This window comes from Equus przewalskii, chromosome 3 (assembly GCF_037783145.1).
Source record: "Equus przewalskii isolate Varuska chromosome 3, EquPr2, whole genome shotgun sequence".
Lineage (NCBI taxonomy): Eukaryota > Metazoa > Chordata > Mammalia > Perissodactyla > Equidae > Equus > Equus przewalskii.
In genome coordinates, this window is record NC_091833.1 from 80,271,645 (window position 1) to 80,298,035 (window position 26,391).

Sequence of the window (26,391 nt, forward strand, 5' to 3'; positions counted from 1 at the left end):
CTGATAAGGAGTGTGTGTATGTATATATAAAAAGAATTTAGGAATTGGCTCACATGATCATAGAGGCTAGGAAGTCCCGAGATCTGCAGTGGGCGAGCTGGAGACCCAGGGGAGCTGATGGTGTCGGTTCCAGTCTGAAAGCCAGCAGACCCGGGAAGAGCCGATGCATCAGTTTGAGATAGGAAGAAAGGCAGGTCTGGACTGATGTCCCGGCTCACTGCAGACAGGCAAGGGGAGTTCTTTCTTACTCCAGAGATAGCGAGCCTTTTTTGTTCTTTTCAGGCCTTCAGCTAATCAGATGAGGGCCACTCACTTTAGGGAGGGCAATGTGCTTTACTCAGTCTAGCAATTCAAATGTTAATCTCATCCAAAAAGACCCTCACAGACACATCCAGAATGATGTTGACCAAATATTTGGGCTCAGTCAAGTTAACACATAAAATTAACCATCATAATGTCCAGTGTCCATCAAAACTTTTATCTGTCCAGGGTTTTCTTTAATCCCTCTTCCTCTCAACCTAGGGCAACAAAGTATCATAACCCATTCCTTCACTCCTTTGATAGAGGCCTCTGTATGTAGCAAGGGTGATCTTTCTATTCTAACTTGAGACAGTGATCTAGAATGACCCTTTCATGGGCATGTCTTCTTACAAGCAAGAATGATTTCATGTGCAGATGAGAGAGGGTGGAGAGGCCATAGTATCCATTATGCCCTGCAGACCCAGTGGTTGAAGGGTAAAGAGTCTAAGCTTTCCACAGTGAGTCCCACCGCACCATCTTTAGGTCACAGATATTGCTTGCCCATAGTAGGAACTCATGTGTTTTTTAGGTAAACAAATTAACAGAACAGATGGAAAGTTAAAAAAAAAAAGCATTCCAGTAATGCTGTGTGCTGAAGCAAGATGCAACACTAAATCAGAAGCTTCTCTTGATACCATTTAAATTAATAGGAAGCAACCATACTGAAAGGTCACCTCATGAAAGTATTGTATTTTACTGTCAATACACTGTTTCTTTCTTTGTGAAGTATTCTTTTCCCTTGGCTTGTGTTGTATCATGGAAGTTCAAATGGTACAAAAATCTGTACAGGAACAACCTTCCACTCCTAACCCCTTTTCCTAATTGTCCAATTTCTCTCCCCACTTGCAAACACATTTCTTTCTTTCTCTCTTTTTTTTAACGAGATAGTCTATGTATTTAATAGCAAATGTGAGTGTGTGTGTATAGCACGCTCTCATTATACCTAGGAGATTATTCCATGTTAATATATAGAGAGCTATGTGATTCGTTTAAAAGTCGTCACGGTATTCTTTCTATTCTATGGATGTATCATAATATAGGTAGACTTTAGTTATTTCTAATCTTTGCTGTTGCAGATGAAGCTGTAGTGAATATTTTATGAAAATCATTTTACAGATGTGATTATGTGTGTAAGATAGATACTTATGAGTGGAACTTTTGCTGGGTCAAAGGATGTGGACGTTTTAAAATTTTGACAAATATTGCCAAATGGTATTCGAAGGATGTTGTTATCTATTTACTTTCTCATTGGCATTATTTGAGAGGACTCTCACCATTTGAAAGTAACCTCACCAAAACATCATGCTGGCAGACTTTTTGAACTTTGCAAATCTGATAGATAGGGAGTACTTCTTTGTGTTTTTAAATTGCATTTCTCTTCTGAGTGAGGTTAAGTATATGAACAGATATTTAGGAGCTATAAGCATTTCCTTTTTGTGAACTATCTGTTGATTCTTTGTACATTTTTTTCTGTTGGGTTATTGAATTTTTCCCTTAATGATCTATAGGAACTCTTTGTATGTTAAGGAAATTAGACCTTTGTTTATAATATCTATTACAACTATTTTTCCTATTTTGTCATTTGACCTTCATTCTTTTTTTTTTTACTATGCATATACTTTTTTATTTATATGTGGTTGAATTTACTATTTTTGTTTGTTTCTGCATTTTGTATCATATTTAGAAAAGTCTGAGATTGTTAAAAAAAAAGACTACCTACAGCAATACATCAAAAAGATCATACATCATGATCAAGTGGGATGTATTCCAGGGACACAGGGATGGTTCAACATCTGCAAATTAATCAGTGTGATGCACCACATTAACAAAATGAGGAATAAAACCCACATGAACATCTCATTAGATACAGAGAAAACATTTGACAAGATCCAACAGCCATTTATGATAAGAACTCTTAACAAAATGGGGATAGAAGGAAATTACCTCAACTTAATGAAGGCCATATACACAAACCCACAGCCAACATCATACTCAATGGGGAAAAACTGAACGCCATCCCCCTGAGAACAAGAACAAGACAAGGATGCCTACTATCACCACTCTTATTCAGCATAGTACTGGAGGTTTTGGCCAGAGCAATAAGGCAAGAGAAAGGAATAAAAGGAATCCAAATAGGGAGTGAAGAAGTGAAACTCTTGCTGTTTGCAGATCACATGATCTTATATATAGAAAACCCTAAAGACTCCATAGGAAAACTATTAGAAATAATTAACAACTACAATAAAGTTGCAGGGTACAAAATCAACTTACAAAAATCAGTTGCATTTCTCTTCTCTAATAATGAACTTACAGAAAGAGAACTCAAGAATACAATTCCATTTACAATTGCAACAAAAAGAATAAAGTACCTAGGAATAAATTTAACAAAGGAGGTGAAGGACTTATACAATGAAAACTATAAGACATTATTGAAAGAAATAGATAAGGACATAAAGAGGTGGAAAGAGATTCCAGGTACATGGATTGGAAGAATAAACGTAGTTAAAATGTCCATACCTTCCAGAGCAATGTACAGATTTAGTACAATCCCAATCACAATCCTAAGGACATTCTTCACAGAAATAGAGCAAAAAATCCTAAAATTCATATGGGGCAACCAAAGACCCCGAATTGCTAAAGCAATACTGAGAAAGAAGAACAAAGCCGGAGGCATCACAATCCCTGACTTCAAAATGTACTACAAAGCCATAGTGATCAAAACAGCTGGTACTGGGACAAAAACAGGCACACAGATCAATGGAAGAGAACTGAAAGACCAGAAATATAACCGCACATATACAGACAGCTAATCTTCAACAAAGGTGCCAAGAACGTGCAATGGAGAAAAGACAGTTTCTTCAATAAGTGGTGTTGGGAAAACTGGACAGCCACGTGCAAAAGAATGAAAGTAGACCATTATCTCACACCCTACACAAAAATAAACTCAAAATGGATCAAAGACCTTAGGATAAGTCCTGAAACTGTAAAACTCCTGGAAGATAACATAGGTAGTACACTCTTTGACATCAAACATAAAAGGATCTTTTCGAATACCATGTTTTCTCAGACAAGGGAACCAAAAGAAAAAGAGACTAAAGAGCTTCTGCAAGGCGAAAGAAACTAGGATCAAAACCAAAAGACAGCCCACCAACGGGGAGAAAATTTTTGCAAATCATGTGTCTGATAAGGGGTTAATGTCCATAATATATAAGGAACTCACACAACTGAACAACAAAATAAGAAACAATCTAATCAAAAAATGGGCAGAGGATGTGAACATTTTTCCAAAGAAGATATACAGATGGCCAATAAACACATGAAAAGATGATCATGCTAATCATCAGGGAAATGCAAATCAAAACTACACTAAGATACCACCTTATGTCTGTTAAAATGGCTATAATCTCTAAGACTAAAAATAAATGTTGGAGAGGGTGTGGAGAGAAGGGAACCCTCATACACTACTGGTGGGAATGCAAACTGGTGCAGCCACTATGGGAAACAGTATGGAGATTCTTCAAAAAACTAAAAATAGAACTACCATAGGACCCAGCTATCCCATTACTGGGTATCTACCCAAACAACTTGAAATCAACAATCCATAGTAACATATGTACCCCTATGTTCATTGCAGCACTATTCACAATAGCCAAGACATGGAAGCAACCTAAATGCCCATTGACCGATGATTGGATAAAGATGATGTGGTATATATATACAATGGAATACTACTCAGCCATAAAAAAAGACAAAATCATCCCATTTGCAACAACATGGATGGACCTGGTGAGAATTATGCTAAGCGAAATAAGCCAAACTGAGAAAGGCAAACACCAGATGAATTCACTCATATGTGGAATATAAACAAGCACATGGACAAAGAAAACATTTCAGTGGTTACCAGGGGAAGGAGAGTAGGGGGTGGGCACAGGGGGTGAAGGGGAGCACCTATGTGGTGACAGACAAGAAATAATGTACAACTGAAATTTCCCAATGATGTAAACTATTATGAACTCAAGAAAAACCTACCACCTTTCTTCTAGGATTTTTTTTCTAGGATTTTGATGATTTTGTTTTAAAATTTTAAAAAACACTTAGGATTCATTGAGGTAATGATGTCACTTAATATTTCCTGCAGACAATCTAATTATCCCAATGCTATATATTAAGTTTTCCATCTTTGCTACAATATTTGAATTTCTGCCCTTGTTATTTTCCCATCTGTATTTGTGTCTATTTCTGTATTTTCTTTACTGATATAGTGACTTGGCATAATCAAGAATCATTTATTTCTCCATATGAACATTTAATCAGCTTATTGGATTAAAAAATTTCTGTTTTTACCAGGAGGTCATGTTAAATTTATAGAATTTAGGGAATGTTGATAATCTTTGTGAGGCTGAGTACATAAACATTAACTGTTAGAATTTCTCAAAATTTAAATCTAGGACCTCGTCTTACCTATGTCTTCCTAGGTAGTTGACTTTGTTTCATGAACTTGGTTACTTTCTATATAGTGATGGCTTCCAAATTTCTCTCTCCAGGCTAGTCTGCTCTTCTGTATTCTTCAAGCCCCTATTAGTCAACATCTTCTCTAGTATGGCTTATAGGGACTTTAAACTCAATGTCACCAGAATATGTCCTTCCGTTTAAACTTTGTCTTCCCGTTGTATTCCCCCTTTCAGAGAGCAGTACCACCATCCATCATCCATGTGTGCAAACTGGAAACCTAAGAGTCACCCCGCTACCTCTTTTCTGTCTCCTCCTGTAGTTACTTTCTCATCCCCACCCCCCCCCCCCCCCCCCGCCCCAGTTATAGGACTTATGGCCACTCTTTTTGGAGGGTATCCTGGAGAGAGCTCTGGCTCTGGAGCCACACTCAGGCTTGAATCCTAGTTTTGTGACCCTGGGCAAGCGGGAGGCCTACCTTTCTTTAAAACAATCTAATTACAAATGAAAACAAAAACAAAACCAATTCACAAATCTAAACTGCGTATCATATATAAGATTTCTAATATTTTGTATATATACTTTTTTTTAATTGTAGGAGAAGCCATTATCTAGATCTCTTCAGAGGGGTGAAGATCTTCAGTTTGACCAGGTATGCCAATTTGGGGGGAATATTTTTTCCTGAAAGGAAAATGTTCATTGTAACAGTCTAGTCTGAATATATCCAATATTAAGAAATGTCTTTATTTTGTTTAGTGATCCTACATATCTTTATACACTAGAATCAGTCTAGAATTGGTAGTTTGTTTTTTAACAAAACATGTGAAAAAGTTCGCATGAACTGTGAACTTTATAGTTCATAGGATGAGCTGTGAACTTTATTGATTTCTGTTCATTTAGCATTTTAAAATGTTTTACTTTTCATTGTTAATCTCTCTTCTGTGCCATTTGAAATTTTCTCAGAATGTTTCCAATTATAGCCCTCAATCTTTCCTTGTGTACCAGTTTTTACATAATAGTATTTTACCTTTTAACATTTATTTTTTCCGATTGTGATATTAGAACCTTTATATAGAATGCCAGTATCTAAAAATTGATGTAGTATTCCTCTAGTGTTAATTCTTTCCTCTTGGCTGAGATTGAACGTTTGATCAAGTGTTATTTTATCATAATTATGTTTGCTCAAGAATTATTATGTGTTGTTGGCAAAAAACCAATAACCCAGATTAGTTTTCTCTGCCATCTAGTACTTTTCTCATTATTATGTATCTAGGAAATAGAAGTTAATGTTCATATGAGTTTAATTGACTAGATCAAGCTGACTGGTTAGAATTACTTGGTGGAGACTTACCAGAATACTGTGTTTCTGGCTCCCAGTCCAGTTCTGCTGAATCAGAATCACCCAGAGCAGTGCCCTGCCACCTGTGTTTTCCCATAGCTCCCTAAGCGATTCTGATGCCTACACTTAGTAAATAGCCACTGGTCTACGAAGAAACCATGAATAGGAAGGCTAGTCCTCTGTTAACAGTAATATGAAGATAACCTTATATAATCTTAATTATAATCTTAATGTTAATTATAATCTTAATGTTAATTATAATCTTAATATTCAAATCTTAATTCCACTACAAAAGGTATCAATTATTACTAATTATTACTTATTTATCTATTAATATATTATTTTAAAGGTATTTAGATTATTCACATGTCTAATCTACTTCACTAATGATGAATGAATGTACATTCAGAATTTGAAATCCTATTAAACAACATTTTAAGGCAAATTTCCAATTGTTTTCTTATGTAAATGATTAATAAAATTATAAATGATGATGCCTCATAGCTTGATTTTTTTTTCCACAGTAAAAAGCTATGCATGTTATAAATTGTTTTAATATATATTTATAGTGGCAGGTGGTGTTTTATTTTTCTTTAGATATTAAAAGCGATTTCTTTTGAATGACGCTATTCATTCTTAATAAAACAGTTAAATAAAATTAGAATCTTTTTTTTTCTTCTTCTTGTTTTCTTTTTGGTGAGGAAGATTGTCCCTGAGCTAACATCCATGCCAATCTTCCTCTACTTTGTATGTGGGGTGCCACCACAGCATGGCTTGACAAGCGGTGCGTATGTTCTAGGAGGTGAACTCGTGAACCCCAGGCCACCGAAGCGGAGCACACAAACTTAACCACCATGCCACCAGGCTGGCCCCATAGGATCTTGTTTTTATTTTAATTCCCTGTATTACAAACTATTTACCTTTGAAATTATGGTAATTTATAAATAAAAGCATGATTAAAGAAAAGCAGAGACAATGAAAAAGAGAACAGCCTACACAATCAGATAAACTCATTCTTTTTTATTTTCCTGGATGAAGTACATTTTGAAGTTATATAAAGAATTTAAAACATTAGGAAAATTACATGTTTGATTCCTATTGGTATCAGTTTATCTTCTTTATCTCCCTCTTCCTATAGTCATGGAACTGAAAGGCCTTGAGTATTCCTGCAACCCATAGTTTTTTAGTTAAGAAAAAAAAATGAAGCATGTTTGACTGTATGCTGATTTTAGAATGTTAATCTTAGGGGCCAGCCTGGTTGTGTAGTGGTTAAGTTCACATGCTCTACTTCAGCGGCCCAGGGTTCACTGGTTTGGATCCTGGGCACGGACCTAAGCACTGCTTATCAAGCCATGCTGTGACAGGCGTCCCATATATAAAATAGAGCAAGATGGGCACAGATGTTATCTCAGGGCCAGTCTTCCTCAAAAAAAAAAAAAAAAAAAAGAATATTAATTTTATGAGCAATGGGTTGAATCAGATACAGAAATTCTTATGAAGAGAGAATTCTTTTCTTGCGATCCTCAAGATGAAGAGTGACCTTAGGGATTACTAAAGGTAGCTGGTGTACCTCTTACCACAACTGCAGGCAAGTTGGGTTCATTCATGGATTAAATCTGATATTCACCTAAAATTCGAATAGTTTCAGTGATGCCTCAAATTGAGTAGCAACTGTTCATCCCACTACATTTATCTTTATGTGTCCATTTTTATATTCTAAGCTTTAAAAGCTCGTTTACAATACATTTCTGCTATGTTTATTTGCGGGTATCACAAATTAATTATAATTCTCTGTTCTGTGTCGTAGCAGCAGTACAGAGTAAATTGGAGCTTTTCCCAGAGTTCTATCATAGTGTAGTCATCTTTGTTTCTACATCTCCTCATCCATTCTAGTGGCAACATTTTAGAACCTTTTAATTCACATGAGCACAGAGGAACTGGCTGGGGCAGGAAGTAGATATGGTTTTTTCATGTTATACATGACAGTTCTCCCAGAGATATCCATTTGTATAATCAGGGATGTTACCGATGGCGTGTTTTTACACGTGAATGGCATGTGGTGGCAGCAGAAAGGTTGACAGCCACTGAATGGGTTTAGTAAAGTTTGATAGTGGGTTAAACTTCTTAGCCCACTTTATTGCTTGGCTAAACCCTTAGCCCTTATTTTTATTTTAAAACACGCTTACTGCATTTGAATTACTATGTTTATTCTACAAATGTTAATCATTTCTAGATGATTACTAATAGAGTTAGGAGTGTGGTACTTCAATGTTGTATTTTATTTTCGGGTAATGTCTTGTCTTTTCAGTTGATAAGCTCTATGAGCTCAGTAGCAGAGCACTGTCTCCCTTCCTTACTTCGCACCTTGTTTGACTGGTACAGACGCCAGAATGGAACTGAAGATGAATCTTATGAGTATAGGCCTCGATCTAGCACAAAGTCTAAGGGGTAAGTGGCTTATTTTCCACTGTTCTACCTGGAATCAAAACATTTCCAATGAAGGGGCTATGATAGTGTTATCAACTGAAGATTGTTATTTTTTGGTTTCTAAGCAAAAACATTGATTACTTTTGGTATGAAGGTGGCAGTAAGAGGAAAGGGTAGTCCTTACTTAAATTGTAAGTCAAAGGAAAGTACCAGCTAAGCTAGGTGCAGCTCTGCAGTACTAGTCATGCAAAGACAGGAGTGCCCTTTCAGCAGTTCAGTGAGTAAATTTTCAATTTTGATAGTTTTAATAGCTTTAATAGTTGTTAAGAAAATATTCAAAGAAGGTCCCATTCACGTGGTTTGTGAAGGGAGGCAATTGTTGTGATACAAGAAGATGGCCCAAACCCTGCATTATAATACTAGGGACTCTTCTTGGTGCCCAAATCCTAGAATTGTCTTCACCTCCTTCAAATGTCTCTGGGAGATCTTGACTTTTCATAAAACATCTCTTTGTGTTCAAAGTGATGGTCCGTGGTTTGGAATTGAACTTTAGTAGATGCAACTCATGATTTTTCAACTTAGATTTGTGAGAAAGTTACCTGGCATTGTATTTTCCTCAGAAAATTATTACTTTTATTTCAGTTCTTAATAAAAAAAAAAGTACTAATCGAATATGGAGCAATGTTAGGTTTTCTAAATGAAATTTGAAATATTTTTCTTCCTCTTACTAATTCTTTTAGATTAGGTTTAGTTTCTGATAGATATAATAGTGAAATGTGTATATAAATACCTAATGTACAAAAAGAGAGAGAATGTGAGAACATGTAATACATGCGTTGGGTTATGAAAAAAACTTGTACTAACAATTGCTGTGGAACACCGTATTTATTAGGAATTCAGGACATAACGTGAGCTACTAACCAATAGTCACTTTACAACTTGAGTCTTGATGCCATCCCAATTTGTTCTTGTTTCAGGGATGAACAGCAACGTGAAAGAGATTATCTTCTTGAAAGGAGAGACTTAGCAGTAGATTTCATTTTCTGTTTAGTTTTAGTTGAAGTTCTAAAGCAGGTAAGCTCTTTTATTTCCACAAAGTCTAAATTTCTTATTCTTTGCTTATGCCTTTGTGTTTTAGTTACCTTATTTAAGATGTCACCTCTAAAATTCTGGTCCACATCAACTAAATTCCTGTAATTCAATTACACTTCGTTCAGTTGCCTGGGGCTTTCGTATGCTGTACCTATCACTGCCATTCTTTTTACTTTGTATGCCATCTAAGATGTGAAATCTTGTTAGCAAAATTGGGCTGAATAGAAATTGTGTTAAATAAGGTCTGTTGGCTGCAAATACAGTCTGCCTGTCATTCACCTCCTTCAATCCACTTTCTAAGAATTTGTCTTCCAAAGCCCTCAAGCCTACATTCCAACGTGGAATGGTTGAGCAGTTACAGTTGAGGAATGGAGGTGATCTGACATGGGTAAAGCTGAACTGTCAAGTGCAAATGGTTCTCAGACAAGTGAAAATATCTCAGGGTAATAAATTATTTATGTTTATTCATTCAGTGAGTATTAGAATGCCTACTGTTCGCTGGCATTGCTCTAGGCACTACACTCAAGAAGCTAACATCTGAATGGCATAGACAGTAAAGATATAAGTACATAATATAATCTACCATGTATATTTTTACTGTTCGAAATCAGTACGAATATACATATAAATACCTGTACTGATTTTGATAGTATTTTTTTTATAGTTTGTAGTCTTTAAAACGTTATATATAATTCAAAGATAATCTATATATTTCCAACTATGCACATTGTAATGTTTTGAAAAAAGTTAGGAAACCTAAAAGAAAAAAAAATCACATCTTGCGTATGACTTGTTTGGACAGTGGATTTTGTTTCTGTTATATAAAATGAAATAGAATATATAATATGACAATAAAGAGAAAATGTAAGATATAAAAGTTAATTGATAGTCTATTTTTTGAGCTAGCCAATATAAAAACATTTGAATTATGTGATCATTTTTACTTTGCATTTGTTTTTACAATATATGCAAAAAGACATTGAAATCTGAAAATAAAAATAATTTTAAATATGTAAAAATAAATAAATGAGTTAATGAAAGGTAAAATCACTTTAATTTGTACCTTTCTTTAAGGTTTTTTAGTGGATGTGAGAAGGAAATTTCCTCTGGGAGTTGTGCTAACAAGCCAGATTTGCTCTGTGATCTCTCAGGCTAGCTGGGATCCTAAGACCCTAAATCCGAAGTAACGAGGGCTTGGAGGAGCTGAGGAGCAGAAACGCCATAGACCATGAATGGACTTTGACTAGGGCTCATCCTGGTTGATCTCTAGCATCTCTTGTATGCTAAATGTAGGTCAGTTAAGTACTAACTGTAGGTCATTGAAGTGGTTAGGTCACCAGCGTTTGCACTTCTTTGCTTAGTTAAATAAATAGTACAGGGTTTCTTCTTCCAGCAGGAGAAGTTGCAAACTCCCTACCCTGACATCCAGGGCCCTCCCTGATCCGGCTCCTTTGTGCCTTTTCTCCTTTGTTTCCCGTGACGTTCTTCTGCCTAGCAATCAGTCTCTCTTCTTGTCTAAAAGTTGCCCCTAATTGCACTGGCTTTAGAACTTCAATGCATAGACAACCCTGTGAAGGTTTTTCTTTCTCGTCTTCCCCTCCCTCCTTCCCTGTCTTTTTTCCCTCCCCATCTTCTTGATCTTTATCCTCCTTCTTTTAAACTATAATCCAGATAGCTCTTCTGGTATAAAAAAACATCAGCATCTATAAACTCAAGAACATTCTTTCAGTGGGCTCATTTTTCAAGTCCACTGCACAGAATCCTTTCAGACCCGTGGTTCACATGGACTCAAAGTGTGAAAAAGAGAAATACAGTGGCTCTAATAGCTCATCTTTGCCTTTGGTTCTGTCGCCATGTTGTTCCAACCTACAGTTTCCTTTCCACTTACCTTTTCTCCCTTTTACCGTTATCCTCAGACTTTCATTCAAATGTACCCATCAAAGAATAAAATATATCACCAAGAACATAGATCTACTTTTATTCATTTAAAATGTTATATGGGTTTCTCTTTCCTAGTAAAAGGCAAGTCTTTTTAGCTTCTTCAAAACCTGTAAAACCACAGAAAATGAAGTAAAAATCAATAGAACTTTCTGAAATATCATGACAAACTAACCCAATTTTCTTCCATGTCAAGGTGATATAGGGTTTAATAGATCCAGAGAGTAATCAATGTAATATATCTTGAATTTAATAGGACTTTTAGTTTTGTCCCAGATAATATACACATATTAAAATGTGATTCAGTTTTATTTTGATGAGGTGGACAGTCCTGGGAGCATTGGAAGTATTATACATGGATAGTTCAGTCTTAAGGAGGAGTAAATATTCTTTGTGGATCAGTCTTTGACCTTGTGTTTTGTAAATTTTTTGTTTCTTGAATAATTTGTCATAACTTTAGTAATAATCACACATGTTTAGAACTCTTTGTAATACATAAAGACTCTAAGTCCTTTGTAGCAGCTGTCATTATAATAGCCTGGGAGATATGCATGACAAGTGTTTCCATCCTAGCTGTATCATTTACTTTCTGTGTGACTTGGGCAAGTTATTACCCACTAACTCATTCCTCCTCTGTAAAAGAGGGATGGTAATAGTACCATTTTTGGAGAATCATGAGAATTAAAACAATAATGCCTGAGACATGAAAAGTGCCCAATAAATGTTGTCTGTTACTTTCATTTTGCAGATAAAGAAATTTTCTTGGTTGTAGTGATTTGCTGAAGATTATAAAGTGACTTCACTTTTTTACTCCAAGTTTTCTCCCTTTAATAATAAAAATAAAATTATTCTTATTGGTAAAATCAGTAATACAAAATTAGGTGAAATGGCCAGGATTTTATGAAATTAAAGTTTTAATCATAACAAGTTAGAGAAATAATTGAATTAGTAGAATATGATGAAATTAAACAGTGTGATTTGCCATGGGAACAAACTTAATTCAGGGTGATAGAGGACTAATTTAATTTTTTCTAGAAAATCAGAATAGTAATTTTGGGGTCATGGCCACTACAGATTTTAGTGTGTTGGTACCAAAGGCTTGCAAATCCATGATAAAAGTCTATTTAAACAGCAATATAGCATTTAGAAACTTTGAAGCAATTTTCTTTTTATATGGAGTTTTAGTGAAACATTTATTCATCAAAACAAACAAGAACATTGGGAAACAGGCTTGTGAGCCATTTCGAGCTCTTGGCTTGGTTTTATCCGTGCTGTTCTAAAGTATCACAAGGTGGAGTGGATCCTTCATATTTTTAGATTTAACATTAGCACTTTAGATGTTGATGGGCAGCCCTGGAGCTTGTAGAGTTATTTGTGATTTTGCTGAGGCATGAATTTATTCCCTCCCCTTTGCGTTGAGGCCTGGTCCTTTAGGTAACGAGCGAGCCTCACTGACTCCACAGTTTCCCTATCTTAACCTGATTTGGTTGTTTTTCACTTTCATGTTGTGATAAAAACTTTAAATTTTGGAAGTGGTGGTGGGACTAGCCTTGGAATCACCCCTGAGTATTCTTTAGAGTCTACTAAGTATATCCTTCTTGAATGTTCAGGTAAAATTAGAGCTGCTTCTAAAATCACACGAATGACAAGCTGTGAAAAATTCTTGATACAAAAGATGGGAATATCATCCCATGAAAGTAGAACTTCTTCCCTATATACTGCAATGGGATTCTTCCCCCCCCCCCCCCCCCCGCCCCCCGGGCCCTTTTTTTTTGAGATTTGGTTTGGGAATTTTTTTTGCTATTGAAAACAAGGGGAGAAAGAGAGAGTTCAAGGATGTGTGTGCGTTCTGATGTTTATTCTTTAAATAAAATTTTTAGAGATTGTGCTCTTCTTCTTCCAAAAAGTAAAAATATATTTCTTCTTTCACTTCTGTTTCCCCATCTCTTTTCCAGCTATAATATAAAACTGAAAGTTTTCTTTCCTCATTTGTTTCATCTATTGAGTGCATTTTCATATATCAGAAACTGGGCACACAGTATATTCTAGAGAAGTATGCACTACCGAACTTTAGTTCCCTCATCTGTAAGTTAGGGGACAAATATCTACCTTGTAAGGCTGTTGTAAGTGTTTATAAATAATGTATATAGAAATGCCTAACCAGTACCTGGCACGTAGACGTGTAGAAAGTATTGATAGTGGCAGGACTAGGGTAGTGGTGAAAAGCACACAGCATGGCTAAGTAGTGTCCCTCTTGTCCTTGTTAGACTTCAGGCATAACTGGAGCAAACAAAGACTAGGAGAAATTATAGGTTTAAGTCACCTTGATTTTTATATCTCTGGTCTAGAGTACACCAAACATCCCTGTGGGGAAATCAGTGTGGTAAAACCACAACACAGGACAGTAAGTGGGGTACAAAAAATTAAATCATGTAAATTGGAGTGTTGCATGACTGCCAGGTTGTTGAGACGTCTGGGGCCAGCCTGCGTGATTAGCTCTGTGAGTTCTGGAATAAGTTCTGGGAGTCCGGCTGCTTGATCTAAATATGGCCTATTCCTAGCTAAAGTTTGGCATCACCTAGTGGTAGATGTCTGCTCTGTTTTAGCTCTCAATGGGATAGCCACATGGGGACTGGGACGTACAGGGCAACAGCAGTGATTCTGGTGGGGCCTGTCTCGTGGCCCAGTGCGGGGAAGGTCAGGCTAGGAGGATCCATCTTCCTCCCTGCTTCTCTAACGGGCTCTGGTGTCCTGCCGTTTTTCCCTACGAGGGCTTCCCATCAGTATCTGCATCCTATGTTCTAGTCCCTTTATCTGCCCTACATTCTCGGGAAGTAAGAATTTTGGTCTGGTGCCTTTTAGAAAAAGATAGAAAAAGTGAGAGAACAGGAATCAGTCTCCAATTGTAATACACTCAATTTTGCACTCTCTCAGGGCTGGTAATCTTAGACTTCTATTCTCTACATTTTACAGGTGAGCAAGTGGAAACTTCCTCAAGGTTACATAACTAGTAAAAAGAAAAGAGGCTTTGATTTGATTAGACTAATCCAAAATCCATGGTCTTTCTACGCTTTTCTCATTATAATGAAGGAAATGCTTTTATTTATCGTATAAAGGTTTGATTAGAGTTTCCCTGTGATAAATTGCACAGCTTGGTGTGGATATACAGGAGTACTTTGGGGATGTGGTTTTTAGTTTCTTCTTATTATGAGATGAATAATGTGGTCCTAAAAAGAGGTACTCAGGGTACCAAGTAAAAGATTGCCATGCCGCAACTTAATCGATCAACCCTGAAATTCCTGTATCAATAAGATGTGATTGTTACCCTTTTATAATGATGGGATGCGTTTGCCTGTAAAAGATTGAAAAGCTTCTTGTAATTATGCAGTCATTGTTCAAGTTCCTAGGTAAGTATCCCTAATTGCTAGAGAAATTCTGGGTTTAAAATTTCAGTTTACCAATATGGGACAAAGGTTAAGATTATTCTCCTCGAGTCTCTGAATTCTTGAACTTTATTATGTGGAATAAATTCAGTTTTTGCCCTATTACTAACATGGGATTTAAAAAATCTCAGCTTTACAGACTGATGAATAAACTTCATTTCTTTCCTGTATCATCAGGTTGCTTTTAAAAGATTCATTGAGACGTAGAAAGGTAGAGAGCTTTTCCTGCATCTGCTGTTTCTCAGTTGCCTTCAGTTCAAAATAATCCTTATGCCAAAGTGCCATATTTTGTGATGTCATGCTTTGATCCCCTTCACTAGATTGCAGGCTTTGCGAAAGATTGATTTAAACTTCCACCAGCAATGTATACGAAACCTCATTCATTTACGTTCTCTCTACTGTTTGTATTGTCAGACTTAACTTTTTCCCATTGAATAGGTGTAAAATGATATCTTGTGTATTATTATTCTCCTTATTATTGATAAAATCAAGCATCTCTTCATATGTTATTGTCTTAGGAATAAGTATAACACAGGACAAAAACAGAAAATTATAAAACTTTGCTGAAAGCCTTTAAAGAAGTGCAAAGGTATTCCATGTAAATGCGGCAACACAGTTATCCTGAAATTGGTCTATAGATGCATTGCAACTCCAATAACAATCCTAACAGTTTTTGTGGAGCTGGAAAAGATGACTATAAATTGAATATGGAAGAACAATGGGCCAAGAACAGCCAAGCTGTGTCTGAAGTAAAAATAAGGGGGAACTTGCAGTATGAGACATCAGAGCTTATTATTAAGGTCTCATAATTAAGACCGCGTGGTTTTGGTACAGACATAAACAAATTGGTAGATCAGAATAGAGAGCTCAAAAACAGACCCACACTTATATAGAATGTATTCCAATGGTGACCTGTGTACTCTTTGACCTATCAGTTCCTCCTTTTGGACTCTCTGATGGAACTATACAAGTATATAATGTTAAATGCAGAAGATGTATATTGTATAACGTTATATATGTTGGATATTGAAAATTTGGAATGAAATGTTCATTAACAGGGAGCTCATTAAGTAAATTAAAATGTGTATGCTGAGTATTACATGACTGTTAAAAAGTATAAGGAGTTGCTGTAAGTACTGACATGCAAAGATGTGTTATTCTTTAAAGTAAAAATAAGATGTGTGCCTTATACCTAGAATCTCAAAAGAACAAAACGAAACAAAAAACCAAGCTCATAGATGCAGAGAAGAGATTGGTGGTTGCCAGAGGCAGAGATGTGGAAATTGGGCAAAATGGGTGAAGGGAGTCAAAAGGAACAGACTTCCAGTTATAAAATAAATAAGTTATGGAGCTGTAATATACAGCATGACAACTATAGTTAATAACACTGTATTGCGTATTCAAAAGTTACTCAGAGTAACTCTGAAAAGTTCTCATCACAAGAAAAAAATTCTGTAACTATGTATGGTGACAGATATTAACTAGAATTATTGTGGTGGTCATTTCGCAATATATGCAAATATTGAATTATTATGTTGTACACCTGAAACTAATATAATTTGTATGTCAATTGTACCTCAATGGGAAAAAAAGGGTGTGTTGGTGTGTGTAGGAAACCGTCTGGAAGGATATACAGCAAGTTGTTAATAGTGATTATAATGGGGAAAGGGGCAGGGGTTTTACTTTCTGGTTTAAATAGTTTGATTTCTTTTGTGTATTAGGAACTGGCATGTAATTTTCAAAGAACAAAACAAAACAAAGAAGTTTAAATGACAAATTTCTAATACCAATAAAGCCATAAATAGTTTAAAAAATGTTGGGTTAGTTGGTGTCCTTTTTGTTTTCTGTTCATGATAGAAAATGGATTTTCTGTGTGGAACGTGGGGCTGGCTCAGTCAAAGGTTGTTTTCCTGTAGATGGTGCAGAGAGTTATACATGAGTGTCTTTCTCAACTTTCTGACAGTAACAATTGTAACAACACTAATAATGACTGCTTTTTCCGCTACGTGGTCCATAGTTCAAGGACTTGTGATTTTGAAGCTAATATTCTTAAATCTAGAGGTTGTTAAATTTGACGAGTAACTAAATTCTTAGAGGAAATAATAGCATTCTTAGAAAAAGGGAAGATTGACTTCTTAGTAATAGATCATATCATGACATTTAGAATTGATTTAGTTGAGATATTGAGAACACTCAAAAGAGTTAGAACCCATTTAGCTTTTTCTTACCTGATAATTTTTTTTATTCTAGATTCCTGTTCATCCTGTGCCTGATCCCTTAGTTCATGAAGTTCTAAACTTAGCTTTTAAGCACTTTAAACATAAGGAAGGGTAAGTGAAATACTAACTAGGAACTGTTGCTTTTCTCTGCAGTCCGGGTTTAGACTCTTTAAGTAGAATTTGGATTCTCATTGATCATTTATTTATAGAGTTCAAAGCAATTATCTTCCTATCTTTATTGAATTCACACAAAATGCTTATAGGAAAGATTTTGTAAAAACAGTTCTTAAAACCATTGATTGGACTTATAAGAATTGGAAGGTTACATTTCATGGCAAATTAAAATCTAGAGATAGAAGAAAATTCTTGTGGTTTTTTCATCCCCTAAACGAATCTTCAGAGAAAATTATATAACACTCTGATAAGGAATTTTCCAATTTACTAAGTTTGTAGAATATTTAATGAAATCTTACGTTTGTTCTCTTTTTATTTTAGATATTCAGGAACCAACACTGGGAATGTGCATATTATTGCAGATCTATATGCAGAGGTGATAGGGGTTCTTGCCCAATCAAAGTAAGTTTTAAAAACCACTGATTTTGATTTGCTTTGCGTTTTAGAATGCTTTATTACTAACTAATAGACACTGATAGTTTTAGAGCTACTATTTTTTTCATAGTTATTATGAAATCTGCTCCACCTTTTATTACTCAACGCCTCTGTTCCTTAGAGGATTTTTAAGTAACACCCATACCTTAATTTTATAACCTGTTTTCATTTATTTGGGGTTTTCCATAAATGTCTGAATTGAGGAAGTCAAAAATTGCCGAAATAGTCAGAACATTACCTTGTTCCCTATTTTTACAATTCTATGAGAAGTGTTTTAAAATGTCTTCATTTTAGAACTTTGTACAGAGCTAATAATTACTTTTAATACTCTCCAGTTGAGTGTTTTTATTTCTGAAACAGCAACATAATGTCTTCCTTCTAATCATCTTATTTGTCTTAGTACTAACCAGAGTTTTAAATAGGTAGAAGAGATAGCAAAAAGGAAAGATAAAAGATACTATATTACTCCATAAAAAGTGTTATTCATTAGGAGTTACACTCAATGAGTTGTGTTGAACTATCATTGTAGTAAACAATGAAACAAGATGATCTTTAGTATCTTGTGGTTGCTCTAAAGGCTGAGGAAGATTTCAAATTTCCTCTGTTGCTACTGGGAAATTTCTAAGGTAAAAAGTATCAGCTCACATTTTCTTGGATGCTATTTAGAGTCTTTGGCCCTGAAATCACCATCTGAAAACCTTTCTAAATTCTAAGAAGGCAAGCACAATTATTATTAATGTTTAGTAGGTTAGATTTTAATATTAAGTAGTGTATTTTATTTTGTGTATTTTTTATCTTTTGTTCATACACTAGGGATCTTTGTCTAACCAATGCTATAGAACTTAGAACATAATTTGAGAATTTTAAATGATTCAGACATTGGCAGTAATATCTTAATCTCTCATTTATATTTAATCAATAATGAATCCCTGATCAGGAATATAGTCACAAAAACATAACATGAGCAATGATATATTTCCTTCTATGGCATAATAGTTCACGATATTTTAATTTTGATCAAAAATAAATTTCTATCAAGAATATAGATTAGAAATTCTAACGAATACATCAGCAAGTTGGGTCCAGGACAACACTATATCACAACTAAGTTAAATCTGGGACATTAAGGATGGTAAATCCAAGTGGGCAGTAAATTTACGAAATGACGCTCAGCCTCACTAGTCTAATTGTGAGAGAAATGGCACTTGGAGCACTGTTGAGGTGTTTTCCATCCATACGTATAATGAGCATGGGAGAAAACATGGATGGATCCACATTACGTGAGGCTGTTAGCATCGACATTTGAGGGGACAAGTAGTGGGGTGGTAAAGGGGAGAGGAGAAAGAGAGGCTAGGTGGTGTATTAGAATCTTGTGTATACATGTCCTTTGATTGCAGTGACTAATGATTATTATGAGAAAGAAAAAAAATAAAAGAAAAAACCCTTGGATTCTAATATTATTGCAATAGGAAGATTTTTTATCCACTTTATATTTTCTTTATAAAATGGAAAAGAATACTTTAATGGAAAATGGTATCGTATGCTCCAAAACTCAAATGGAAATAGATAAGTAATATTTGCTATCCTGTATCTATATTTCATTAATATGTAATTTACTTTTTCCCCACTGTAGTCAGTGACCATTGGAAAGTATGCTTCCTTTGTCATTTTAACTTTCAGGAACTGGTTTCTCCAAATAACATTAACAATAAAATCTTTAGTTGTTTCACAATATAGAGAAGGAGAAAATGAAGAATTATTGATTAATAAACTATCAGATATCTTTTTCCAATGTAAACAAGGGAAAAACTTAGTAGCCTTAACAGTTGTGGTCATTTACATCCAGGATGGTACTCACATTTTGAAAGCTCACATTTGGATTCTTTAGCTTATTCACATTCTGAGACCAGCGTCCCTCAACTCCTCTTCAGCTTTCCTGCAGTGTAAGGGGATATTAGTAGCCTACAACTGATTGATTTATCTCTGAACAAATGTGTAGTCTCCAATCTACTCTCCATGTAACTCAAATTTCAGACTCTGTAAAAAGGAGCCTTAAAATTTAGAGACACTCTGATTTACATGGGGATGTTTTATGGGTGGATTATTTGATCTTATTTTTATGATGATTATTAATTATTAAATGGTAATGGTGCTGTATTGATGATATTATAGGAATAAAGAAATCCTGTTATTTCCCCATAAGGAAGTTCTGATTTTAAAATAAATGAACGGCAAATTTAAAATAACAAATAATTTTGTTTCCCTCTGAATGCTTTTCTGGTAATTTTGATGAGGGCAGAGAAAGGAGATGATGTTTAGATAAAACACCTTTTGATTTCAACGTTAATTATCATGGGGGAAATTGTGTTTTTAATTCACATTCAAATGATTTATCCATGTATATTAAAGGTTTCAGGCTGTGAGGAAGAAGTTTGTGACAGAATTAAAAGAACTGCGACAAAAGGAGCAAAGTCCACATGTGGTACAAAGTGTCATCAGCTTAATAATGGGAATGAAGTTCTTCCGAGTGAAGATGTATCCTGTGGAAGATTTTGAAGCATCGTTTCAGTTCATGCAGGTGATGGGCCTTCCCACTTGCAGTAATTAAAACCCACCTGATGGTGGTGGTTCTTGTTCGTGGCTTTTTGAAGAAGCAAAATGTATACAAAGTAATGACATTGTTGTTATTTCCTTATTCCAAATGTTAAGATGTCACAAGTATGAATTACCTTTTTTTTTTTTTTAATATGAGCATGTTTTGACTTTTGTGTTTTGGTAAAATTGCAGAGTATTTACAAAATTATTGTGATATTAAAAATTCTTTAATCTTCCTCTTTTGTTAATCTAATGTACCTTTCCCCCCCCTCCAGGAATGTGCTCAGTATTTCTTAGAAGTAAAAGATAAAGATATAAAACATGCACTTGCTGGTTTATTTGTGGAGATTCTTATCCCTGTAGCTGCTGTAAGTATATTTTTATACTATATTTTGAAAGTACCTTTTCACTGAAGATGCTACCACATGAAATACATATTCTTACTTTCTGGTAATCTCAGAGACAATGAAGCAGAAACTTGGAATGTAATGTGGGTATGGGGAAAACGGTTGTTAGACAAATAGCAGAAGAGCATTGATCAATCTTTTCATTAAAAGAACGAGCCCAAGCCCTTAAGATTCAGAGATGGAGTATTTGCGTCCTGGCGGTAATCGGTGCCCAGAGTAGCTCAATACAACGTGCTGCATTTACTCGTGGCTTGTGCTCCTCACAAAATGGCAGTCATTTTAACAGCCTCTGAAGAATTTAAAAGTACTGTGACACATGTCCTGGAATTTACAGCACTGTCTCGATTTTAATGTTCTGTTCTATAGTCGCCATGCTATTTATCATACCTGTAAAAAGATGTATTCTAAACTAGAAATTATGATTGCTATAATTATGATTGCAGTAACTTCTAGGGAAGCAGATTTATAGAAGCTTTTCTTGGTGTAAATGCAGTGTGTTATTCAAAAATAATTTTGCAATTACTAGTAACATATACTATAAGCAGGATTCCGTGATTTTAGATTACTTAGAGACATGCTCGTTTCTTTTTGTTTCCTGGGTTTTTTCCCCACGCAGTTTTTCCGTATGGTATGTGATATGCTACTCACTTTCAGTACACTACACATTACTGTATAAATTATATTCTTTTTTTATATGTATTATGATTTTATTTTCAAGAAGACTTATGGAGGTAAAATTGACCTGCAATGAATTACACGTATTTAAACTTTGGAAAGCAGGTAGTGTACATCTTCCAACTTTATGCTTTTTCAAAGTTATTTTGGCTGTTCTAGGTACAATATGACATGTATATGCCTGTGAAACCATCGCCACAGTCAAGATAATGTACATATCGATCACACCCTAAAATTTTCTTCATATTCTTTTTTAATCCCTCCCTCCGACTCACCCCGCCGTCTCAGGCAACCAGTGATCTTCTTTTTATCCCTTTACGTTAGTTTGGGATTTCCTAGAATTTTGTAATAAGGGAATCTTAACAGTACAAACTCTGGGCCGGCCCGGTGGCACAGCGGTTAAGTGCACACGTTCCGCTTCTTGGTGGCCCAGGGTTCGCTGGTTCGGATCCTGGGTTCAGACATGGCACTGCTTGGCAAAAGCCATGCTGTGGTAGGCATCCCACGAATAAAGTAGAGGAAGATGGGTGTGGATGTTAGCTCAGGGCCAGTCTTCCTCAGCGAAAAGAGGAGGATTGGCAATAGTTAGCTCAGGGCTAATCTTCCTCAAAAAAAAAAAAAAAAAAGTACGAACTCTTTTTTCCAGCTTCTTTCACTCTGCATAATTATTTTGAATTTCAGCTGTGTTGTAGAGTATGTCAGTAGTTTATTCCTTTTTCATTCTGGAGTAGTATTTCGTTTGTATGGATATACCACAGTTTGGTTATGTGTTCATCTGTTTTTGGACATTTGGGTTGTTTCCAGTTTTTGGCTGTTACAAATAAATCTGCTGTGAACATTCATGTACAAGTCTGTGGATGGACATATGCTTTTATTTCCTTTGAGTAAATGTAGAGGAATGGAATTGCTGGACCAAATAGTAGCTTTAACTCTTAAAGAAATTGCCAAACTATATTCCAAAGCAGCTGTATCATTTTGCATTCCACAAGCAGCGTCTGAGAGTTCTAGTTCCTCCAAATCCTCACCAGCACTTGCTTTGGCCAGTCTTTTTAGTTGTAGCCATTGAAATAGGTGTGTCGTGATATCTCATTGTGGTTTTTAATTTGCATTTCCCGAATGACATGATTTTGAGCATCTTTTCATGTCCTTATTTGCCGTCCATATATTTTCTTTGGTGAAATGTGTGTTGAAATCTTTTTTCCCATTTTTAAATTGGGAATTTGTTTTCTGATCAAGTTTTGAGAGATATATTTTTTATACACTGCGGGTACAAGGATTTTATCAGATAGTGCTTCATGAATATTTTCTCCTAGCTCTGGATTTGTTTTTTCATTCTCTTAACTAAGTCTTTGGAAGAGAAGTTTTTAATTTTGATGAAGTCTGATTTATCAATTTGTTCTTTTACAGATTGTGCTTTTGGTATCATACCTAAGAAGTCTACCTAACCCAAGGTTGCAAAGGTTTTCTCCTATATTTCAGTTTTAGAGTTTGCTTTTAGTTGAATGATCCATTTTGAGTTAATTTTGTGTAAGGTATGAGGTATGGATTGAAATTTTGCTGTGTTTTGTTTAATTCTTTGTTTTGTTTTTTGCATATGGTGTTCAGTTGTTCCAGCACCATTTGACCATTTGTTGAGAAGAGATTCTTTTCAAGTAATTTAGTTCCTTTGTCTGAGAAATCAGTTGACTTTATGTGTGTGAGTGTATTTCTGACTGTATTCTGTTCTAATATCTATGTGTATATTCTCACAGCAGTAGCACACTATCTTAATTACTGTATTAAGTTTAGAAGACAGGTGGTGTACATCTTGCAACTTTATACGTTTTCAATATTATTTTGGCTGTTCTAGGTCCGTTGCGCTTCCATATGAATTTTAGAATCACCTCGCCAATTAAAAAAACTGCTGGGATTTGAATTGGAATTTCATTCAATTAATAAGTAAATTGGGAGGACAGACATCTTAACATAGATTTTTGCTATTCATGAAGATAATATCTCTCTCCTTTTACTTAAGTCTTTATTTTCTGTGAACAATGTTTTGTATTTTTCAGCGTACAGATCTTGAACATATTTTGTAAAATTTACCCCTAGGCATTTCATATTTTTATGCTATCTGGGTGTTCAAAATACTTTTCAGTGTGTATGTTTTATTTTACTTTTGCCTTATTGCACTGGTGAGGACTTTTAGTAAAATGATAAATAGAAATGAAGAGAGCAGACTTCCTTGCCTCTTTTCACTTTGCTCTGAAATCTACTTTGTCTGATATTAATATAGCCACTCCAGCTTTCTTTTGGTTGTGTAAGGATAGTATATCTTTTTGCATTCTTTTACTTTTAACCTACTTGTGGTTTTGTATTTAAAGTACCTTTTTTTGTAGGCAGAATATGGTTTGATCTTGCTTTTTTATCTAGTCTGTCAATCTCTGCCTTTCAATTGGGGACCACATTCATTTAATATGATTATTGATACAGTTATTTTAAATCTTTTATCTTCTGATTACGTTTTTTATTTTTCCCATCTATTCTTTGTTCCCTTTTTCTCCTTTTTTTCTGCTTTCTTTTGGATTAATTGAATACTTTCATGATTCTTTTATCTCCTTTGTTGGCTTACTAGTTATATCTCATTGTTTTGGCACTTTATTGTTTATGGTATACATCTTTAACTTATCACTCTCTACCTCAAGCGGTGTTATACCATACGTGGGTAGTTATATCATACATATGCTTCCATTTCTTCCCTGAAAACTCTTGCAAGGTAGTAAGGTGGGACCATGAAGGGTTCACCTCATTTATTTTCCGTTCCTTAGGGGTTACTTTCTTTTATTGACTGATATGCAGTGTTTTGCATATCATTTCATATATTTTGTTTGTTTTTTGTTTGTTTCAGATGGTAGGGTAAATCCAGCCCCCTTTACGCCATCTTGGCTAGAAATGGAAGTTAGTAACATTCCGTTTATTCAGGTTTTATTCTATTTAAAAATTTTAAAAACAAAATGGGGCCAGCCCAGTGGCATAGTGGTTAAGTTCACACTCTCTGCTTTGGTGGCCTGGGGTTGCAGGTTTGGATCCCAGGTGCAGACCTACACACTGCTCATCAAGTCATGCTATGGCAGCATCTCACATACAAAATAGAGGAAGATTGGCACAAATGTTAGCTCAGGGCCAATCTTCCTCAAGCGAAAATAGGAAGATTGGCAACAGATGTTAGCTCAGTGCCCATCTTCCTCACCAAGAAAAAAAAAATTTTTTTAATGAAGAAATTTATTTTCATGTTGAGAATCAAATTGAACTGTTTTGGCTTTCACTTTTAAATATTGAACTAATTGACTTGTGATCAATGTGTTCATATGTATGGGTATGTGGTGTTTAGGTCCTATCTTTAGAGTGTGTTTCGAAAAGGTGGACAGGGATTGTAAGAAAAGTTAAAAATTTAAAATATTGATGACATAGTAATTGGCATGATTTGTTTACCTTTCTTGAATGTTTACTTATAGTTAAATGTTTGAAGATTATTTTAATGGGTACAAGTAAAAGTCATGAATCATAGCTTTGCAGGTAGTTTGAGTCAGATAGCCCCCCACCCCTTACCCCAGTTCTTAGCATGTAGTAGGTTCATTTTTATCATTTATAAAACCATGTCAGCTTTAGTCTATTATCATTAGTACATGTGCTTGAATTTCTTTTCCTAGAAATGGTTTGAATTACTGCCGATCTATCCCAAATTGTCATTTTTATTTCCCCCTTGTCTGAAAATCTATTTTTGCCAGATATCTAACTGGGATTAGGTTGTAGTTTTTAAGGTAGTTCATCAAAAGCAGCAGGTTGTAGGAAGAAAGACCCTTGACAATTGTCCATTATTACTACATTGCCTAATTCTTCTTCTACTTCCTTTTTTTTTTTTTTTTTTGCTGAGTAAGATTAGCCCTGAGCTAATATCTGTGCCAATCTCCCTCCGTTTTTTATATGTGGGTTGCCACCACAGCATAGCTGATGAGTGGTGTAAGTCCACACCAGGGATCCGAACCCACGAACTGAGGCCACTGAAGTAGAACGTGCTAAACTCAACCACTAGGCCACAGGGCTGGCCCCACCTTGTTCTTTTGTACCATGTTTGCTTTTGTGGTTTATTTGTTTGCTAAGGTAGCCTTAACAAAGTACCACACGCTAGGTGGCTTAAACAACAAAAACTTACTGTCTCACAGTTATGGAGGCTAGATGTCTGAGACCATGGTGTTGGCTGGTTGAGTCCTGCCGAGGGCTGTGAGGAAGTCTGTTCTGTGCGTCTCAGCTAGCTTCTAGTGGTTTACTGACATCTTTGGTGTTCCTTGACTTAAAGAACCATCACCTGATCTTTGCCCTTCATCTCCACATGGCATTCTCCCGTGTGTATATCTTTGTCCATGTCGCTCCCTTTTTTTAAGGACAGTCATGTTGGAGTAGGGGGTCCCCCTACTCCACTATGACCTCATCTTAACTAATTATGTCTGCAAAGACCTATTTCCAAATAAGGTCACATTATGAAGGATCAGGGTTGGAACTTCAGTATATGAATTTTGTAGGGACACAGTTCGACTCATAACACCTGCCTCTGCACATAGAGCTCCTTCTGTCTGGAGCATTCTTGCCTCTCTAATAACCTCCCCCCTTTTTGCCTGGTTGGACTCTAGTTATTTATTCATTATATGTACTGAGTGCTTTCTGTCGGCCAGGGCCTCTTCTATGCACAGGGAATACAACAATGATCAAGGCAGGAAAGACTCCCTGCTTTTAAGAGCTCCCTTCTAGTGTGGATAATAGGCAATAAACTAGTGTGTAAGATACATAGATGGTGGTAAGTGCTGTGGAGAAATGTAAAGCAGGGTGGGGATAAGAATTACTGAAGGGATAATCACTATTTT

At 35.5% G+C, this 26,391-nt stretch overlaps 1 protein-coding gene across 15 annotated transcripts in view; it reads left to right on the forward strand.

Moving 5' to 3' along the window:
• The window catches only part of FRYL (FRY like transcription coactivator), a 245,331-nt gene that overhangs the window by 115,156 nt on the left and 103,784 nt on the right, over positions 1–26,391 (forward strand). For all 15 annotated transcript variants that reach the window (XM_070614997.1, XM_070615000.1, XM_070614999.1 and 12 more), the window contains 7 exons: positions 5,348–5,401; positions 8,397–8,536; positions 9,493–9,589; positions 17,239–17,318; positions 17,703–17,783; positions 20,226–20,394; positions 20,687–20,779. In XM_070614997.1, coding sequence (XP_070471098.1) covers positions 5,348–5,401; positions 8,397–8,536; positions 9,493–9,589; positions 17,239–17,318; positions 17,703–17,783; positions 20,226–20,394; positions 20,687–20,779 — 714 coding nt within the window. The remainder of the gene's footprint in view (positions 1–5,347; positions 5,402–8,396; positions 8,537–9,492; positions 9,590–17,238; positions 17,319–17,702; positions 17,784–20,225; positions 20,395–20,686; positions 20,780–26,391) is intronic.